Source organism: Onychostoma macrolepis, chromosome 06, assembly GCF_012432095.1.
Source record: "Onychostoma macrolepis isolate SWU-2019 chromosome 06, ASM1243209v1, whole genome shotgun sequence".
Lineage (NCBI taxonomy): Eukaryota > Metazoa > Chordata > Actinopteri > Cypriniformes > Cyprinidae > Onychostoma > Onychostoma macrolepis.
In genome coordinates this window covers 32,977,541-32,999,277 of record NC_081160.1, presented here as the reverse complement: position 1 = coordinate 32,999,277, position 21,737 = coordinate 32,977,541, and the positions used below count along the sequence as shown (strand labels likewise).

Below are 21,737 nucleotides of genomic sequence, written 5' to 3'. Positions count from 1 at the left end.
TAACGTCTCATCCGAAGACGGTGCTCTTTTGACAGTATAGTGTCCCCATCACTATACTGGGCGTTAGGACCCACACAGACCACAGGGTGAGCACCCCCTGCTGGTCTCACTAACACCTCTACCAACAGCTACCTAGTTTTCCCAGGAGGTCTCCCATCCAGGTACTGACCAGGCTCAGCCCTGCTTAGCTTCCATGGGCAACCGGTCTTGGGCTGCAGGGTGATATGGCTGTAGGCTTTTCCGAGAAGTGAAATATTAATTCCATGTATAAGTGACAATTAAACATTTTATTATTATTATTATTATTAATTACAATAACATACATTTAGTACAATAATATATACATGTATTATATATTATTATTGTTATTCGCATTTAATATTCATTATATATAAATTTGTTGTTTTATGATTATCATGGAATGTATTCATAAATTATATAAATATATTAATATATATTTAATTTTAAATATTTATTTCATTGGATTATATATAAATAGGCAAAAATACATGGTTATTTAGAATAAACGTTTTTTAGTCACTGAATCGTGAAATTTATATAACATCACATAAATAACCTTATATATATATATATATATATATATATATATATATATATATATATATATATATATAAGGTTATTTATATGTGATGTTATATGAGTCTCATATATATATATATATATATATAAATAAAATGACTCATACTGTGATATAAGACTTTGATCATACCACCCACCCCTAGTGACTGACCAGTTTCTCTTTCTCTCTCTCTCTCACACACACACACACACACACACACACACCAAAATGCAGTTGCATGTCAGAGTGCAGTGATGTTGGTCCATTTCCAGAGACTGAAGTACACAGCAGCCATGCACGGGCCGACAGTGCACTGAGCCAACGCAAAGCAACACACGCTCACCACCGAGACGTAGTGCATGAAAACACACAGCAGAGACTGTACCTAAAAATCTGCCTCCGCTTTTGGGAGGACGAGGAGTAGCCGTCAGTGGACAGTCTGTAGGGTCACATCGGAGAAAACAGTTTCCGTGGGTTACAGGAGGAGTGTGTGTGTGTGTGTTTGTGTGTTGGGACCCACACATGAAAACCACACTCATTCCACATCATTACAGTACTAGAGAAAGGACTGCTGTGATACGGACTGATCATTGTTGATCATGCATGTGCATTTCATGCTTTGCATTTGTTTTTGTGATGTATTCATCACTATTGTTTATTCTGCTGATTTAAATGTTTCACTGAGGTTACATTATCTACAGAGGGATACATAGATGAAGGGTTTTTGACGAGAATGAGTTGTGATAGCTGTGAAATCATCAACTAAAATGAGTTGAACATTAAATTGCACAGCTTTTTTAAATATTACATATAAAAATAAAGTCATAGAAATCTTATTAAAAACTGATATTTAAAACAGAGTTGAACGTTAAATTGTTACATTGTAAAACTGTATTCCAGCATTAGATACATCAGAGCTTTAAAAAAAGAACTTTAAAATAATAATCATCATAAATCACAATCATAGCCATAAATCATTAATTAAAAAAACAAACAAAAAAACGACAACATCATATTGTTAAATTATAACAGTGTTTTCCAGCATTCAGCTTTTTTGTAAAGATAACTTAATGAAATAAATAATAGAAAACTTGAACAATTACATGTTAAATTGTAACACTGTATTCCAGCATTAATTAGATCAGCAATTTGCTTGAAAAAAATTAAAATAATAAAAACATTGATTTTAAAATAGAGATTTAAAATAATTAGCAGTTGAACAAACTTTTTAAAATTATAACACTGTTTTCCAGCACTGAGCTGTTTTGTAAAGACAACTTAATGAAAAGAGAAAAAACAACAACAACAACAAAAACCCAGATAGTTAAAATAGTTAGCAGGAAAAAAAAGTCCTTATTGTTGAACCTTGCCTTACAAAGTAGTACTGTGATTGTACTATGGTACTGTGATAGCATCACATTTTAAAACAAACAAAATAAAACTCAATTTAAAATAAATATAATGACTGACTTAATGTCAAAACGTGCACATTTTTGTCTTTAAAGCCAAACCAGTGGTTTCTGAATGAATTTCTCATTTGTAAAACACAACTGAATTAAACTGTAGATGTAAAGCTGTGCATTAACTAGCAGTGGAGATCAGTTACGGCAGGTTTGTGTCTTACCTGTTATCATTGATGTATCCATTCTGTGAGGACTGTAATGAAAAATTAAGGTATGAACATTTACAAAGTATAAAAACAACAACAGAGCAGAATAGAATAAAACAGTAGAATAAAAATTTCCGCAATTAAAACGAATGCACCTCGCATTACACTCAGACATTTATTGTGCATTCTGACCTATGCATTTTTTGCACTGAACTTCAGAGAAAAATTAGCAAGTTTAAACATGGTTTCATGAATTATGATTGAATTTAAGGATTCTGCAGAGCTGTCTACAGGGTTTTTGTGCTTTTGTGTATTTTAGAGCTTGACAGATGAACTATGAGTTATGATGTTCCACAGAAACCAAATAACAGCTTTTGTAATCACTGAAACGTGAGTTTTCTGTAAAGCTGCTTTGAAACAATCAGTATTATGACAACCGCTATAGAAATAAATAACTAGGGCTGGGCAGTACGACAGTGTATTGTTACCGCAAAATAAAATGTCAACCGTAACAGATTATTTTATTTCATGCATTACGCGAAATGTAAACAAGCCCCTTAAAAACGCAGTATAAAAAGTTACTAAAGTACTTTTCTAAAGTATTTGAGTTATTATATAAAGTCCTTTTTGTCGATTTTCAGAATAACTCCATATGAAGAGTTTATTTGAAAAAAACGGAAAACTTTTTTTATTTTCAAAAATCAAATGTTTTTTATTGTTATCACATTTTATTGTGTTTTGTGTTAGTTAGCTGTATTTTTAATTTTATTTTTTTGCAATTTTTACTTAATCAAAATAACCCAACTGCAGTTTGATTGAGATTTTGAAAATGGTTAAAAACAGAGTTATCTGTTTTTGCAAATGAACTCTTCATATATTAATGACTATATGTGACCCTGGAGCACAAAACCAGTCATAAGGGGCAATTTTTCTAACTTTATTAAAAGTATGTCATCTTTTGTCAAATTCAAAAAATATATATTTATAAGCTTTTTAACATTTTTAATTAAAACAACAGAATTAGAAGTTGAATAAGAATAAGTTACCAATAAAATTAAATCAGTATTTAAGAAATAAATTTAAATTTATGGTGGCACAGAAGAACACAAGAGTGGCTTGTAGGTGTATTTTCAGACATTTAATGAGGCTCAGAGGCGGCATGAGTGCAATTCATAAATTCATGTTGAGGTTAATGTTTTAAATATACAATTTTGAATATAGAAATATTAAATGATTTAAATAACAGAAAAGATACTTTAAAAATTCAATTAAAACTGCCAGCAGGTGGCGGCAAGTCACTGATTTTTATCACTGAATCATTCATTTAATTGATTCGTTCGAACGGCCGATTCATTCAGGAACGAAGCATCTGACTGTCTTTATGAATGGGGGAACTGAATCATTGACTCACTAGATTCATTTAAAAACGCAGTTCATTCATAAACGAAACACCGCTGTGTTTGAATGGAGATGCGCAGCGGCTCAGATGTGACTTTGTCTGAAATTATTTTCATTGACGAAATAGAGCAAAATAAGGCAATAGTGTTGCAGTCAGAGAATATAAGTCACTTAATATTAACTTCTTGTTTAATGAACTGTTGTATTAAATCAATATCACATTTGCAAGCTGTCACTCTCCTTAGTTCATCGCGATCTCACAAAACTCCATTATAATCAACGCAGCTCTCTACACTGCACAGCGAATCTCTTATTTACACTCTTGTCTACACTTTCTTTGTTATAATGAGAGGATACGTCTGTGATACATTACTCAACGCTGAAAAAACACGCAAGTACGTTAGAAGCTCCCTCAGCGCAAACACAAATATGCTGATCGGGTCAGTTGCACAGGTGCTCCCAAATATCTTTTCATAGTCGCACGCAGTAGTTTTCAGTCGCAAATGCCCTGAGGGTGCAAAAAAAAAAATCTAAATATTGAGAAAATCACCTTTAAAGTTGTCCAAATGAAGTTCTTAGCAATGCATATTACTAATCAAAAATAAAGTTGATATATTTACGGAAGGAAATTTACAAAATATCTTCATGGAACATGATCTTTACTTAATATCCTAATGATTTTTGGCATAAAAGAAAAATTTATAATTTTGACCCATACAATGTATTGTTGGCTATTGCTACAAATATACCTGTGCTGCTTATGACTGCTTTTGTGCTGCAGGGTCACATATCGTGAAATATATAGTCACCGTGAAATAGAATTTTGGTCATATCGCCCACCCCTATAAATAACTGAATTGAAATTTGACCAGAATGTCTTATATTGCATATAAGCCTGTGTTCTTACTTCTCGTGCAAAGATGCGATCTCTGACGCGCTGGTACTCCTCCTCTCGCTCCTCGATGGACTTACTGCGACGGCCGTCCTGCAGCGGTACTCGGATCTGAGCGCGACAGAGACGCGAGACAATCAGAAACGCGACCAAAATGTGATGCAAGAGTGAAACGGTGCGACACACAAACCTGATTATCGTCCTTATCCATGCTGGCATCGTCTCGCTTCAGGATGAACTTCTTCTGGAAGTCCATGTTGCGCTCATCTTTAATGTGCTCTGAGAACCTCTGCTCGGGGCTGAAACACACAGAGTTTGATTAGTTTAATAGACGATGCATCATGATCACTCCCATCATCCACCGCTGTCTTACATGCGTGTGTTGCTGGTCTTGTTGATGATGACAGCTTTGCCTGTTTGGTCCACGTTGTGATCCATGCCAAAGTAGGCAGCGACCCGATGCAGCAGCATGCGATGATATGAGGTCATTTGAGGAAACTTCTTATACTGATTACTGAAAATACCGATGCAAAAACAACCTTAGTACAAAGAAATGTCAACACATTTATCACAGCAGCACCACCCTTCACCATAATAATAATAATAGAAAAACTGAAATTAACTGTTTAATAAAAATTATCCTTGAAATTCATGCAAAAACATGCTAAGTAATAGAACGAAACAACCACACTACTGCAATGCTCACAATCCACCAAAAGGGGGCAACAAATATCATCTACACAATAAAGGGAAAAAAACACCAGCATATACTATGGCAGCAGAGAGAGATATTCTCATATACATGCACTTGGACAATTTTAATTACATTATATTTTTGTAAAAAATATTTATGAGGATATCTATATACATGTATAATTATTTATTATTATTATTTTATATTTAATTCGTTTTTACTAAATATAGTTATATCTTATTTATATAATATATAAATTTATTTATTTTATAATATATACAATATAACACATTTTAACAAATTTACAAATTCTTACAACAATCTATTTACATGCATACATTTTTACAAATAATGAGACAATATAAAGATATTATTACTATTATTTTATTTTAAATTTAATTTTGACTTAATATAGATCTATTTTTATTATAAAATAATAATAATATACAAATAACATACATATATATTTATTTTTTTTTTTTTTTTTACAAATTTAAATTGTTACAACTACATCTATTTGGATACATAAAATGTAACAAATATTTTGAGACTATATATCGTAAAACAAATGTATAATTTGTTATTATTATTATTATTATTATTATATTTAAGTTCATATACATTTAAATTTCATTTATTTTCATTAAATATAAATTATTATACAGACTTACTTCTCATCACTAATGAAATCCAGGATATCCTGTTCCAGCTTGAGCAGCATCATTCTGTCTCTAAAAGAATAAAGGAGGATTTACAGGTAAAACTGATGCAGAAGAACAGAAAAAACTAACGTTGCATTCAGATTCACATACTTCACTACGTACTCTGATGATGATAGACACACATGAAGTTACATTCATTTGTAACTAGGGATGTAACGATATCAAAATCTCACGAGATGATAATATCTCGATATAAAGTCAACTATAAAGTCAACGGTACAATATTAAAAAATTAAAAAATTAAAAAAAGACAAATGAAGACTTGGACTTTTTTTTACATTTTGTACATTTTAAAGTTACATTATTCTATATAATGCACTTTAAGAGTTCAAAATTAAGAGCTCCAACCCATGTTTCTTAACTAAGAAAAATTGTAGCTGAACTTTAAAGAGGACTCAATCCTCTTTTTATTTGTGATATATTGTCTTGGGAAGCCAAACAAATTAGAATATAACAGCAACAACAATTTTGTATTATTGTTATTCCTATGACAGTAATAGCCATGTATTGTAGAACAACTGCACTGTAAAATAAATGAAAATGAATATTTCATAGGTATATTGTTTTTGCTTTACACTACAGTAGGGAAATTACAATACTTATTTCCTAATTACACTTGAAAGAGATATTTTGAAGTTGGACTGCATTTAAACCGCTCGCTGTCAGCAATTCATACAGCACTTTAAGCTTTTATTTTGAAGGAAAACTCCAGCTTCAGTGTAAACAGGCACAAAAACACGTCTCACTACAAATCTAGTGAAATGCTATAATCATCTGCCCTGAAAATAAAGCAGACGCATGCTAAACTCACAGCACGTGCAATAAACGAGTTCACTGCATTCATTCAGTGTGAACGGAGCTGTTCTGAGACGCGGAAAACACCGGATCACGAGCTGATCGCATGAACGAAGTGTGCGCTTCGCTTTGAAACACAGCAAAAACAGACTTGATGAAAAGATTAAGCACAATGTGCTTTCGGCTTGAGTTCGTTTGACAGATACTATGCCAAAGCATTATAGCCCAAAACGCAATGTTAGAATAAGTTTAAATATATTTTTAAAACTACACTTTGCTATAAACTTATATTTGTAGCAATAGCCAACAATACATTGTATGGGTCAAATTTATCAATTTTTCTTGTATGCCAAAAATCATTAGGATATTAAGTAAAGATCATGTACCATGAAGATATTTAGTAAATTTCCTACCGTAAATATATCAAAACTTCATTTTTGATTAGTAATATGCATTGCTAAGAACTTCATTTGAACAACTTTAAAGGAGATTTTCTCAATATTTCGATTTTTTTGCACCCTCAGATTCCTGATTTTCAAATAGTTGTCCGATCCTAACAAACCATACATCGATATTTATTCAGCTTTCAGATGACGCATAAATCTGACACATTGACTGGTTTTGTGGTCCAGGGTCACATTTAGGTTAATACACTGAAAATCCCCGAAAGTTGATGGAAAATATCACAAACTCTTTCTCTCTGCACTGAAATCTGGGTTCCTTCAACACACTCACTACTATAATTTAAGGCTCACTTCTTCTCGTATACCACTTAATGTGTGATTTGGGACGCAGCCGGAGTGATCCAGACACAGGAAAAGCCGAGCACAACCAGAGACAGATGAGTTTGTGTGAGACGCCGGCGGTATCTGATTTCAGTGTTGTGTCTGAACGTCGTACCTGGGGTTGTTTTTCAGTGTGTTCACCAGGAACTCATGCACATCAATCCCTGTGGAATCAGTGTATTCCTGACTGGAGTCTGGAAGAGAACGGAAAACAATCAGATGGGAACGTCACAACTAACCCTTCAGTGAATTAATGACGGTTGCACTCAAGTCAATTCAACCTTTATTTATATAGCGCTTTTAACAATACAGATATAGAGTGTCAATAATGCAAAAGGACAATAGCAAACACTCAATTTTCAGTTAAAGGCAGTTCATGATGTTATCATCCAGCTCAGTTCGGTTAAAAACAGACCTATAGATTATTTAGTTAAACAGAAGTCATTATAGGATTATAATATTTTGTTGCATCATATAGAGTGCATTAGTGCTGCCTCTGGTTCATTTTTTCCCATACGGACTTGATAAAATTCTACGTTAAAGCATTATAAGCCACGAATCAAACCAACCAGCTACGAGGAGAATCACAACAGCACAAGCAAATTTGAAGCAGAAGAATATATTAAAGAATCAGACAAAGACTGTGTACACAACAGCTTTAATGACGGAAAGAACTACAATCCCATGAAGCACCGTGAATGACAACCAAATTAAAAACGACAGAAAAACTCATAAGTATTCATTTAAAGTTTGTTTGTTGCTTACAGAAACATTTTAATTTGATTGTAAAATATGCACGTATATACAAATATTTAAGTGCTTTGGCCAGGTTACGCATCATGGGAGTGGGCGGAGCTTTTGCCTCGCTTTCTTCGCTGGGACACTCTGATTGGTGGAATTTTTCTGTACAGCATCATGGGTAATGTAGTTTTTCAGCACAAATTCTGCTTATTGCATGATTATTTAAAAAAAAAAAAAGAATATGTTGAATTAATGTAAACATAAGTCTGTTTGTAAAGGTTTATAAGCTATTGTCGAAAATCTATTTCCTTTTATGGAGAAAATGAATAGAGTTTTTACTTCTGGAACCGACTGTTGAGCTCTATTGTATTGTACGGTGATAACAGGAACTAGTTTCAACAAAACAAACCGTCTTACCGCGCGAGAGCATCTTGCGTGGAGTTTTATCCTTCTTTTCCCTTTCCTCATTCTCGTACTCGTCTTTCGAGGATTTCTCCTCCTCTTTATCGGATGGACAGCTGATGTGAAGCTGAATGATTTCCTTCACGGGTGGAGTCAGATTAAACAAATATTTAAGAATATTAATGACCATATCTTAATAGTGGCTTACAGAATCAATTCTAGTGAGATCACAAGTATTTTATTTGCCAAAACACACTTTGCACAGTCTACACTTTTGAAATCAGAGTCTGAGTTTTGGTAAAAATCATCTTGAATAATGCACAATTCATGCCACCAGTGTTTGTGTATTTACCTGTGATTCTGGAGGACAGTCGGTTGAAAACGGTCCTGAAGATTCTTCACAAACTGCAAGACTCCTCACCAGCTTGAGCTTTGCATTCGACTGAGACAGAGATGAGACATACAGGACAGAGAGATGCATTATGGAAATAAATTTCAGGAAAATGGACACAGCTGTTAGTTTTGAATACTGTGCTGCTTCTGGTGCTGTCCTTCAACTAATTAGAGGTCAATATGAAATCAATTTACTTCAATTTCACATTTCAGTTCTAATTGTGCGTGCGAAAACTTGTGCATTCGTAACCTTCCATTAAAAACGTAATAACTCTGCAGCATCTTTTCTGCTGATGCAAACGAGACTGTGACAGCAAGGAATCATATGCTGCCTGGATGATTATATTTATGCGTCTAATACAATGTGGTAATTACTAGTTGGAAGCTCTCTGACAGGAAGCCTGTCAATTAAAGAATCACAATGAGATAGAGAAATCTGAAATGCATCTATTTTGCACTTAAAAATACATCATGCTGAAAGTATAATTTCAGAAACCCTAAATAGGAACTTCCCAGAAGGGGTTAAATGTGTGTTTTCAATCAGATTCAAATAGATACTAACATACAGTCATGCTTTATTTCCTACTGAATGTTACATCATGCATGTTAATGCTTTGGAAATGTTTAATTTAGTTTTGTAAGGGTGGTTAAATGTGGGCTGAGAGTGTGTGTGCGTGTGTGTGTTTGTAGAACATCTGTAAAGTACAAATCACCACACTTGGCAGGTTTGCCAACTAGTGCAAAGGCAACAGAACTGAGCGAGAGGTCGACAGGAACATAGTCTCGCTTTCGATTCCCAGCAGCAGTGATGAAATTGAGATATCATACCCTGCATTCATTAAAATATATAATATGGTTTCATATGCATTTAACACACAGCTTCAAAATGCTTTATTTAGACTTGGAAACTTGTCATGAACCCTTTGACCCAAGTCCAAACAAATGATAATGCATTATTAATGCACCTGTATTTAATTATTTTTATTTTATTTTAAAGAAATATTTTTTTGCAAATATTCTTTATGATTTTTGGATATCTGTGTAATTTATTTATTTATTTCTCTATTATTTTTGTATTCTATCTATTTGTTTTCTTTTTATTTGTTATACAATTAACAAAAAGGAAAAAAAAGGCCTCTAACTCTAGCTTGCTCTATTCTTTTTCTATTCTATTTTCTTTTTATTTATTATGTAATTTAAAAAAAATAAAACTTTGCTACGTGTACTGTGTTAAGCTAACTGAGATTTGTTATAGCACTTGCATATCATTGCTCTTTTGCTGATTTTGAATTCTTCCATTGTCCTCATTTGTAAGTCGCTTTGGATAAAAGCATCTGCTAAATGACAATTTAAACGTAATGTAATATTTCTATTATTATTATTATTATTATTACACATTTATTTTCTCTAATAGTGCTAATTGCATACAACTGAATGGCTCATTCTGATTTTTGCATTGAAAACTAATATAAACAACATAAAACCTACACACAAGATTTCATGAAGCAAGACATGTGACTGAACCCACATCCAAAAACACAGATGTTATGGGTCTGTAACGTCGAGGTTAAACTCGACTGCCTGCTAAAGCCTGTCATGTTTAGGACTGAACTACAGATAGCAGCAGAAGTGTGTGTGTGTGTGTGTGTGTGTGTGTCTCCTCACATGCTTTACCTTGGCTCGTTTCCTAGTGTGGCCGTGATTCTGACAGCGTCGCTGCGGGGAAAGACCAAAATATTTATTAGTGACCATTTAAATCATTCATTAATGATGAACTTCAGCACCAAACAAAACCTCAGCGGGAAAATGACAGATACTTCACAAATGGGTAGCTGGCAAATAACATGGAGAAAACGCATTTTATCCGACATCAAGATTTTACGTCAAAATAGGGCTGTGCAATTAATCGAAATACAGATCGATCGGCCTCCAACGATTATGTAAACACAATAATCGAGATAAAATGATTATTGCGCCCCATTCCGCCCCCTTTCCAGCAGTGCGCTTTCGCTCCTCCATAAAAGCCCAATTTAACATGCAAATCAGTAAAATCGTGACTTTTGCAAGTTGCAAGTACAGTTATGTTATAAATGGACATAAAGAGTTGAGAGTGAAAATACATGTGTAACAGTAAATTGGATGCGTGCGGCTCTTAAAGTGACAGCAGCCTAATATTCCTGCTGCTGACTGTGAGCTTAATATTAAATCAAACAACAAAAGACAGACAAAATCACTCGCTGCTTGACTGAAAGACGCATGTAGCTTTAATAAGAAACAAATGAAGTTTAATTCTTACAGTGAACACTATGCCGTTTTAGTTTTACATTTGATTATTAATTTCTGTAGTAGGCTGTTAACTGAATACTTTTCCTTAAAATCTAACAATGCATATTATCATTTAAAAGTTTCTTTGAAAGAAAGCAATACTTATATTAATCAAGAACACATTAAATTGATTAAACGTGACAAAGACATTTATATTTCAAATAAACGCGGTTCTTCTGAACTTTCTATTCATCTGTGAATCCTGAAAAATAAAATGTTTCACATTTTCCACAAAAAAAAAAGTTTTTCAACATTGATAATAATCAGAAATGTTTCTCGAGCAGCAAATCAGTATATTAGAATGATTTCTGATGATCATGTGACACTGAAGACTGCAGTAATGATGCTGAAAATACAGCTTTGATTCCAGAAATAAATTACATTTGAACAGATATTCAATAGAATACAGCTATTTTAAATATTAATAATATTTCACAATTTTTTATGTATTTCTGATCAAATAAATGCAGCCTTGGTGAGCAGAAGTGACTTTTAAAACAATAAAACGTCTTACAGACGCCAAACTTTTTAATGCTAATGTAACTGTCTCTAAATAAGAGCAAAAACATCATCTAGATTTGAGGAAGACTAAGGAAAGTCTAAGCAGCTATGTTTCCATCCACTTAATTTAATGCGCATTTTGGAATATCGCATAAAAAAAAAAAAAAAACGCTGTATGGAAACGCCAAGATGTGCATAAATTCTAAAAAATGTTTGAGTAGGATAAACTTTTTATGCGATGAGAAAAAATGCACATAAACTATGATGGAAACACATTTACCAAATAAATTCCTCCATGCGCATCGAAAGTCATGTGACTTTGCGCTACGAGACGGGATAACTTGACTAGCAGTGGACCGATCTCGTTCACAGCATCTATATGTTGTTATGGTCGTTCTGAAATGCCTGAGTAAAGTCTATATATAGACTGCGTTCCCAAACAGCAGCATCCACCTCCGAAAGCAATGACTGCATTTATTTTGTTTCGTCCGCTCGCTCTGAGGAGCAAGTCATTTATCATATGTGAAAATTATTATATTCAGTGGCTTCTCCTAGTTCTCTTAGTGATATTTAGTGCCAGTTTACCAGGATTTTGTTCTCTTTGAATCGTTGGATGGAAACGGTGCTTTATTCGCAAATGTTTTATGCGATATTCCAGTTTTGCACACAAGTTTAATTCGAATATTTGGATGGAAATATAGCTAATGTTTCTGTGTCTCACCTGTGCATCCTGGGAGAGGTTGTCGTCTGGATCTGTGCTGTCGGCGTTGGTGTCTTTAGCGGGCGCCGACAGGCTGCTTTTGCCACGGATGCCTGCGGGAGCATCGATGGGCAGAGAGTCGTCGCCCTCCTTCATCCCGTCGGGTGTGAAGACCACAGACATGATCCCTCAAAGCGCACACCTCACAAACCCTGAACTCACAAACACAAGCACGTGAGGAGGAGAAGATGCAGTTAGATTTTTTTTGGTCATCAGTAATTTGTTATCAAACACAGTTCAGTCAGTCTTTACCTGACACACCTGGGGCTGTAGTGTGATGGTGTGTGTTCTTCTGCGTGTGTGTGGGTGTGTGTGCGTGTGTGTGTGTGTGTTCCTATGGCTGAGATGAAGGCGGGGGGGACGTCATGTTGAACGAGTGTGTTCTCAGTTTCCTTGCATCCTGTGCGACGTTCTTATCGACACAATCGTCACAGCTCCACCTGCTGGAGAGAAACACTGCTTAGATGCGATGGAAAGCACAATATAAACAGATTAACTCAAGATATATATGTGTTTAAGTGTGAATACAGAAGCAGACAGTATGAATATTTCTCTAAGGCTGAATGCATCTGCGTGTGTAAACAGACATGCAGCAGTACTGTGTGTGCATGAAGTCATAAGCCCTGTTTGCCATGAAATACTAGCACACTACTTACTGAAGTATGTGCAGTATATACTGTACACTGCCTACTAGGTTAAAACAGCAGTATGCAATTATAAACACAGTTGTCACATGACCCTATTATCAGAAACAAAATCATAATGAGCTTTACTGCCAAGACTGTTCAAGCACAACAGAAATTTGTCTTGGGTGAGAGAAGCATCCAGAACACAGAAATACAGCAAAATAATAAATAACATGAAAATAGACAATTAAATAAAATAAATTGATATAATTAAAAATAAACAAATAAAAACAAACAATTAAAAATAAACAAAATCAAATTAATTAAAAAATAAATTAAATGAAAAAGCATAAAAATTAAATACATGAAAAAAAAATACACAAGGTACATACAGATTAATGTTTATGCAGATATTATATAGAAATATGGGAAATGAAGTAAAAGGAAATTGTGACAGTATGTAGAGGTACTTTTAATAAAAATAATTGAATGCATGATTAATTTGAGTTCAACTGCAGCAAAAAAAAAAAAAAAAAAAAAATTTTTTGAACAAATTTTGTACAAATGTCTCATCTGTTCACAGTCCAACCGAATGCTGAGTGAAGAAGGAAGATATTAAAGATGACATTGTTTCGTGTTCATTCATTACACTTGAAATAGAAGAATGCATTGTGCATTGCATTGTGGGATACAGTGTATCTAATGCAGTGTACTGCACATTTGGGAAATGTAGGTCATCCAGGATTTCTGCAAGCAGAACGTTCACATACTGCAGTTTACACACTACATACCGAGGAGTGTGACAGTATGTGATTCTTACACTATAATGACAGGAATGACTGAAGTGAGGCATTCGAGCATTCGTCCAAAAACACATTAGACCCCGGTGTGTGTGTGTTTGTGTGTTTGTGTGTGTGTGTTTGTGTGTGTGGGGTGACGGAGGGACAGTTTGTGCACTAGGTTCTGGATTGAGTAACTTGCCATCTGCTGTAAAACACACACACACACAGAAAATGCTTTTAAAAGCACGAGTCAAGCACATAATGCAGCAGCAGAGTGATTGAGGCGAGAGAGCGGAGGAAACTCCAGCGCTGACGTCATACTGCAGAGAGACTGAAGCAGACGGGTGGAGAGAGAGACTGAGCGCACTCAGATAGCTGGGATTCCCGACTGCAGAAACCACGTCACCGGCAGCACATGACACCGCCGACCAATCATTCACACACACACACACACACACGGGCGCTGCAGCTACGAGGCCATCCTCAAGAATCAACTGAAGCAGATGAAGAAGATGAAGAGCTCTGAATGAGGGAGAAGAGCATTCATGAATGAGCCGTCGCTCGTTCTCTCTCTCTCTCTCTCGGTTGCCAAGGAGACGAAGACGTCAGCCTCAGCTGCTTGTGCTAGAGAGAGAGATTTAAACATGAATATGAGGCAAACACTAATGTCTTCGAGGTGTAAAGTGAAGCACATCGCTCAGCCGGACCACCTTAATGGTGCCGGATATAAATAAAGCCGAATCCGTCATACACTGACATATACAACACACCTGAGCAGCTGTGCACACATGTGCTGACACACACACACACACACACACACACACACAGTGACCCAGTTAAGACCGCAACGATGACAACACACTCTATTGTGTCAAATTACCTCAGTGTTCGTTCGCTGCAGTACAAGCAAATATCCAAGAAAATAGTTCAAAACAATATCTTTGTTCTGAGAAGTATCAAAAACATAAAATATAGTAAAATAATTAGGCTGTTTTTTTTAATGGTTTACAATGTGATGCTTTACATTCACCCAATTAAACTCCAAAAATAACACTGCCAATGATGGATGGGACATTTTTAAAAGCCACTGAATTTGAGTTTTGCATGATTTTTTATCATAAATACATAATATATAAATATACATACATAAAATAAATGAATTACAAATAAATAAATAAATTTCAAATATTTATTCATTTATTTATTTATTTATGGCATCTGCAAGGCAGTCTCAGTCTTTCAGAGAAACAGCATCTTACTAAACATGTGAATATGCATCATGATTTTGATCTTAATTTTTAGTTTTTGGGTTTTAGTTGCTTAATGCAAGCCATTTAAAATACTAACCAAGGAGAAAAATATACATATGAAAGCCAGATTCAAGCACCACTGACAAATCAAGCTAAAAACAGAAAAAAACTCAGTCCATTGTGAGAAAAGCCCATCACTGTTCAACATGCATTTTCAGAAATGCAGTGTGATTGAAACATCTTAAAATGTCAAAATGCATCTTTGATGTGTGAATCCCACATTTCAGTCCAAAGTGAAATGAAAGAAATTGCATATTGCATAAAAACAAAGCCTATTTAAGACCAATATGAATGAGAAAAATATGCAAAATAATGTCATGCTATAAAAACATCTCAATGGTCATAAACAATTCATTTTCCTAACGCATAACATCATTTCTTATAGATTCTAGTTGTGTAATAAACCTGCAATTGTATATAATGAATATTGTTGGCTCTTTGACAAATTGCTTTTGTTCTGCTTTGGATAAAATCTGCTAAATGCATAAATGTAAATGCAGATGAAATGTGAGCAGGACATGTATTCATGAGATTCACTCAAAACAGACTGAAAGAGAGAGAAAATGCCAGAATGAGAGCAAGAATAAAGAGCGAAGGACTTCTTGTGATGCTGTGCTGTGGTTTTATAACACTGCCTGTGTGTGTGGGCAGATGCTCTGTGTGTGTGTGTGAGAACGCTCATTGATGGCCAGATCGCTGTAACGCGCTGAACTGCAGGGAAAATGCGTCACTGAAGGATTCCCTGCTTTAACAGATCGTGCGGCGAGCGACAGCGCAGACTGAAGGACGGAGCAAGTGAGGAAACCAATAATGAGAGAAGGGAAGGAGGGATGGATTGAAAGAACAGCAGAGGAGGGAGAGATGAGTCAGAGTCGGTCCCACCGGACTGAGTGGGCTGAGAGGGGGAGGATGACGTCACATGACCTGACAATACCAGAGCGAACGAGCATTATACAACCTATAGAGAGAGAGAGAGAGAGAGAGGGGTGGCTCTGCAGGGGGGGGTCCCGTCTCCAGATCATAACCCCAATCAATCAGACAGATCAATATCACTACATAAAGGTTCTGCACAAGATTCTGCTGCTTTTGAGTTTTCAAAAATCCATTGTTGTAAATGTTGTGTAAATTAAAACCATAAATCTATTTTCATTTTTAATGTACTGCACATTTATAGCGCTATATATTATACTTGTGTTATTTTACCATTAAATTTAACCAAAGAGTTAGCGGTAGCCATTGACTTCCAGAGCATTTTTCTATACTATGGAAGTCAATGGCTACCATCAGCTGCTGGTTTCCCAACATTTTTCAAAATATCTTTTGTGATCATTTTCATTTTTGGGTGAACTATCCCTGGAACTATTCTGCAACACTGACCTTAAGATGTACTTTAAAACCCTTTTAAACACGAGAACAAAAACAAGAAACTTATGAAAACAATAATAATAAAAATATGATACAAATCTAAAGCTTTTCTAAATTTCATGTCACTGCCCAAAAGTTCAATTTTTTTTACTTGTATTGTTATTTTTTTTGTTCTATATCTCACATTTTCTAAACTGTTGCATAATGCTTTGTTATTAATATACATTAACAAATATTTTCAATTTCATTTGGAAATGCCATCATGCATTTTTCTTTTGCCAGAGTAAATGGTAACACAAAAATCATATTTGCTATAGAAGTAACCACTGTAAGTTTACCCAAGTTTAATTAAATTTTTTTTAAATTTCTGGTTCCCCAAAGAACCTTCCAGCAAGCAGTTATTAAAAGAACCGTTTTAAAAATCTAAAGAACCTTTGTACAATGCAAAAGTTCCACAGATGTTAAACGCTCCTCATGAAACTACCAATAAAGAACCTTTATTTTTAAGAGTGCATTCAGGTTAATACATTTTAAATAAGATTAAGACAATACGACTGAAATGAAAAGCATACTTTTTGCAGAATATTTACTCAAAAGGTAATAAATAATGTCAAAATGGCCAGCAACGCACCCTGGTATGCTTTTAAACACCAGTGAAGGAGGAACGTGTGATTCATAATGCTTTTTCATTCGCAACATTCTTCTACAAAACAAACATCCAAACATTTAAGCAAAACCCAAACTAAGATCACAAACTTAAATGCATTCAAACTTTTGGCTGCTGATGTCCAGATGCATCTGAATCATGTGCCGTTAGGAACGGTACAGTATGTTACACAATCAGACACACCGTTTGTGAACTCCGATTAATAAGACGAGGAACTCGGATCCAGGAATAACACAAACAGCGCTTCGCTAGACCACCGTGCATCAGTGGATGAGCCGAGGCTGTGTGGGAGAGATATCGTTCAGCCCATCTCCATCTTTTATTCTCTAAAAATAAGTGTGTCAGGTTAAAATCTGGGCCTGTTTTGGCTCCCATTACGAGCCTTATGCAATCCTCACTTCCCTCCGTTTGAGACCGAGAGAAAATTCTCAATGATGAAACTGACGCCTCATTGGACGAGGCCTCCGCCAATAGCACAAGGAGCTCCATGGCAACAGGCTCTGTCACCAAGAGAGAATAGATCTCCCTCCGCCCCATGTGGTGCACATCTGCCCCGTACCCCAATTACACACACACACACACACACACACACACACACGTCTGTGAATCACCCCAGTTACCCGAGTGTGTGTTTGAAGGGCAGAACAAACACACTTCACCCCGTCACACCCCTCTCTCTCTCTCTCTCTCTCTCTATCCATTCTGTCTTCAGTCGCTCGCTCGCAGAGATGAACGCCAATCACATCTCTCTAGTCCTTCCGGACTGACACAGGTAGTAGGCGACATAACAGCCAATAATGTTTGCTATTTCTGTAACGGCACAAGCAGAAACACAATCAAGACTTCTGATGCCAGAACGCTGGTTTGCCATCGTCAGTCAAATCTCAGTCAATTGATTGACAGGCGATCTGACAAATCATAACGCTGAATCTGCCATCTTGCCCGACAAACAAATCAGACAGGAGTAGATTAACTTCGGTGGACTTAAACTTGACAAATGTGGTGTATTGAAGTCTTTCCGCGGTTGAAATAAAAAAAATGTTCTTATGTTCATTCATGTTTATTTCGTGCTTTAAGTAAATATGAAAAGACGATCAGTTCTAGGGGTGTAACGATAAATCGATTAATCTAATGCATCGCAATTCTCTCTGAAATCGATTCTGAGCTTAGTTTTAACAGCAGATGGCATTGCATGCTTTAGAAACAGCTTGCTTTCAGTTCCTTACACACACACACCACTTGAACTTAAAATAATCAATCATAAAGTTCAAAAAGGTTGAAGCGAATTACAAGTGTGTTCACAGTGGGTTGTGTTTACATTAATCTTGCGTCAAAAAAAACAAAGGTGCAAGTACATTTAACCACTCAGTTGAACGCACAAGCGGTCTTCTTTGTGAGCATTTGAGTGTGCAGTTAAAAACTAGCCTAGAGTGCCATCTGCTGTTAAAAACTAAGTTCAGAATCAATTCAAGAGAGAATCGTGATGCATTAGGAAAATAAAAATAAATTCACAGAATCGATCCATTAATCGATTTACCGTTACACCCCTAATCAGTTCACGTGCCGCTTGAATTGAGGCGCTACAGTGATCTGTCACGACACATTAAAGAGCCACAAAACGGTATTTGTGTCCCGTGCCGGCAAAATGAGTCGGAATGTGCACGGGCTAAAATTTGATTTTAGGTGAATTTGAGATTTTCACAAAAACTTGTTCATTAAACCCTCATTAAAGTCTAGCAATCCCAATGCTCCAAATAGTAATTAAACATCTAAAATTATCTTTTTTTGAGAGAAGTACTATTTTCTCTGCTCACTTCTTGCGCTGCCGCTGACGGACGAATCGCCGTGCTTCCGCATGCGCACAATCCCGATAAATATACACATACTATATACTAGGGCTGGGTATCGTTAAAAAATTTTCGATATCGATACCAATACCAATACCTTGACTTCGATACCGGTTCCTGAACGATACTTTTTTCGATACCAATTTTATGAAATCAATTTTAACAAGATTACATTATCTAAAAAAAAAAAAAAAAACACTTTGGTTTTATTTTTCAGCTTGTTGATGTTTACAGACTCAAAGACTCGTCTCCTGAGCCACTGCACAAAGGAACAAAATGTAACCAACACAATAAACAGTGCAAATAGTTTTAATAAAGTTCAAATAGTTTTCACATCTGTTAGGCTACATTTACACTAGTGCATGCTCATTTTAAAATGCATACCTCAGAATCATCATTTCTATTCATTTTCCACTGATTTACTGATGAGCATTAGCAGCTTCCAGCACTGTCTGCCAGTGCTCTCTCTTCCATGATCGCTGTTCTGACTCAGAGATAATAACATATTTCAGCAATAAAACCATCAACATCCAATGAGAAACCATCTGACTTTAAAGAGCTTTAGCATGACACTCAATTGCAGTTGACAATTGCAGCTGACACTCATAAAAACAGAACGTTATTGTACATTCGGACACCAATATAGTTATTATAGGCCTTAACTCTGGTAGAATAAGTTAAACATGACTACATTTAGAGATAATTGCTTTGTAAGTTCATAGTTTTTAAAGTTTTGGTTCTTTTGGCCTTAAAATGTTCAGTGAGTGTGATTGTAGTTAAATAAGAGATAAAAATAAAGAAATAAAGAAATAAAAGCTACTTTAAATCAAATGAATGTTAAATAAAATACTCACACAAAATATAAAAATAAATGAAATACGCGTTTTACCTAGGCCTAGTTGCCAAGCCAAAATTTCTCATTTTCATTTAGTTTAACTTGCTGTAGCTAAAACTAAAATTGAAATAAAACGTAAACTAAATGGACATAAAAAAATAAATAAAAATAAATAAAAAATACAAAACTAATGAAAATTTGCTAAATTACTAAAACCTTGAACTACAATTAAAATGACAACGGAAAATTAAAAAATTAAAAAAATTTCAAAATTCAAATGATACTGAAGTAACACTGATCATATCAAAATTCAAATTCAGGATCAGAATTCATTTTCAGTTTTTAATGGATAAATGGAGGTCACAGTCTTTCCAGTTCAACAGAAAAAAACAGCTAAACTGTCAATAGTGCAACACAGATACAGCCTAACAAAAACTTGTTTGACATCAAGAGTCCACCAGCACTCAGAAAAGCCTCAAGCTATTTAACAGTTCTCATATTGAACCCTACTGTCTGAGAGCTGAAAACTAAAACCATGTCCAAAGCAACAACTGATCAGCATCCAATCCACATGAAACGCACGTCGTGCATCATCCAGGACATTCATCTGACAAAGATGTAGATGTTTGCATACATAACATGATGTTAATACGAGCAGTGGTTCACCCGGAGCACTCGTGAATTATTACAAAGCTACATAAAAATGACATGCAAAAATAGGCATACATTAAAGCCTATATTAGGAGAGTTGTTGCGTACAGCGCTGTATTTTGGTATTAGTGTTTTCTGATAATTATACAAGATAAGTGTGCAAACAAAATAACCAACTATAATTGAGAGCAAAATAAAGGGTTCCCAAAAAATCAGCATAAAGCTAGCATGAGTGATGATTTGCTATGACGACTATTTGATTCAATTACAGCTCTTTACTAAATGAAGCGATGCATCACAAAATCTGAAACATGGGCATGATTTGATTCAGTGACCTTAGAACAATTCATAATTATTCTCAAAAATGTGTTGCAAAGGGACAAAATAAGAAGTTGGCAGGGCTCCAAACTGCGACTAAAACGGTCGGATTTGCGACCAAAAATATTAATTTGCGAGTGAAGTTTTTGCTGAGGTCGCCAATGGCAACTATAGCCCTATTCGGACGGGACTAGTTTTCTAAACTACGTTAGAGTTTCGATTCTTATCACCTGACGTCTGCGATTTTCATGTACCAATTCGGACGGGACTAACATCTCTGTGTTTATTACAGAGGTGTGAGGGTCTGTTTTGTACATCTGGGCGTTTCAGAGATCACAAGCTCTGCATTGCGTATCATTCGGATTGATTACCATTAGTATAACAGTTTTACTACAAATACCATGGTGAAGCTATATGGCTAGTATAGCAAAACCATGTTAATGTGTGGTTGCTTTAGTATTACTTTAGTTATTTATTTGTAGTAAACCCGTGTTTAATTCCCGTGATCTACCATTTTAGATCGACAAACTGTATTGTATAAGATTTCTATTCAAACTGAAAGCACAATCTAGGCTACCGCTGCCGTTTTCAGAGCAAAACTGTGACATTTCAGTCACTGACGTAATTCCATCAGCAGCGCTAAACCCGGAAGCGCATAATACTTACTCCACTTGCCGGCAACCCGCCAAAATAAAAGCTCGCTGATTTTACGTTTGAAAATAATGAAAATTAAAATTA

At 35.3% G+C, this 21,737-nt stretch overlaps 1 protein-coding gene across 9 annotated transcripts in view; it reads right to left on the bottom strand.

Annotated features, from left to right (window-relative positions):
- Positions 1–21,737, bottom strand: part of LOC131542496 (R3H domain-containing protein 2) — an 82,113-nt gene that overhangs the window by 32,009 nt on the left and 28,367 nt on the right. For 5 of the 9 annotated variants that reach the window (XM_058779245.1, XM_058779242.1, XM_058779248.1 and 2 more), the window contains 12 exons: positions 12,851–13,041; positions 12,560–12,750; positions 10,687–10,728; positions 8,972–9,061; positions 8,635–8,758; positions 7,592–7,670; positions 5,846–5,905; positions 4,854–4,994; positions 4,671–4,779; positions 4,496–4,591; positions 2,206–2,237; positions 967–1,020 (listed from right to left, as the gene is read on the bottom strand). In XM_058779245.1, the coding sequence (XP_058635228.1) occupies positions 967–1,020; positions 2,206–2,237; positions 4,496–4,591; positions 4,671–4,779; positions 4,854–4,994; positions 5,846–5,905; positions 7,592–7,670; positions 8,635–8,758; positions 8,972–9,061; positions 10,687–10,728; positions 12,560–12,721 (989 nt within the window). In that variant the 5' untranslated portion in view covers positions 12,722–12,750; positions 12,851–13,041. The remainder of the gene's footprint in view (positions 1–966; positions 1,021–2,205; positions 2,238–4,495; positions 4,592–4,670; positions 4,780–4,853; positions 4,995–5,845; positions 5,906–7,591; positions 7,671–8,634; positions 8,759–8,971; positions 9,062–10,686; positions 10,729–12,559; positions 12,751–12,850; positions 13,042–21,737) is intronic. The other 4 variants (XM_058779246.1, XM_058779244.1, XM_058779243.1 and 1 more) reach the window with 3 other exon arrangements.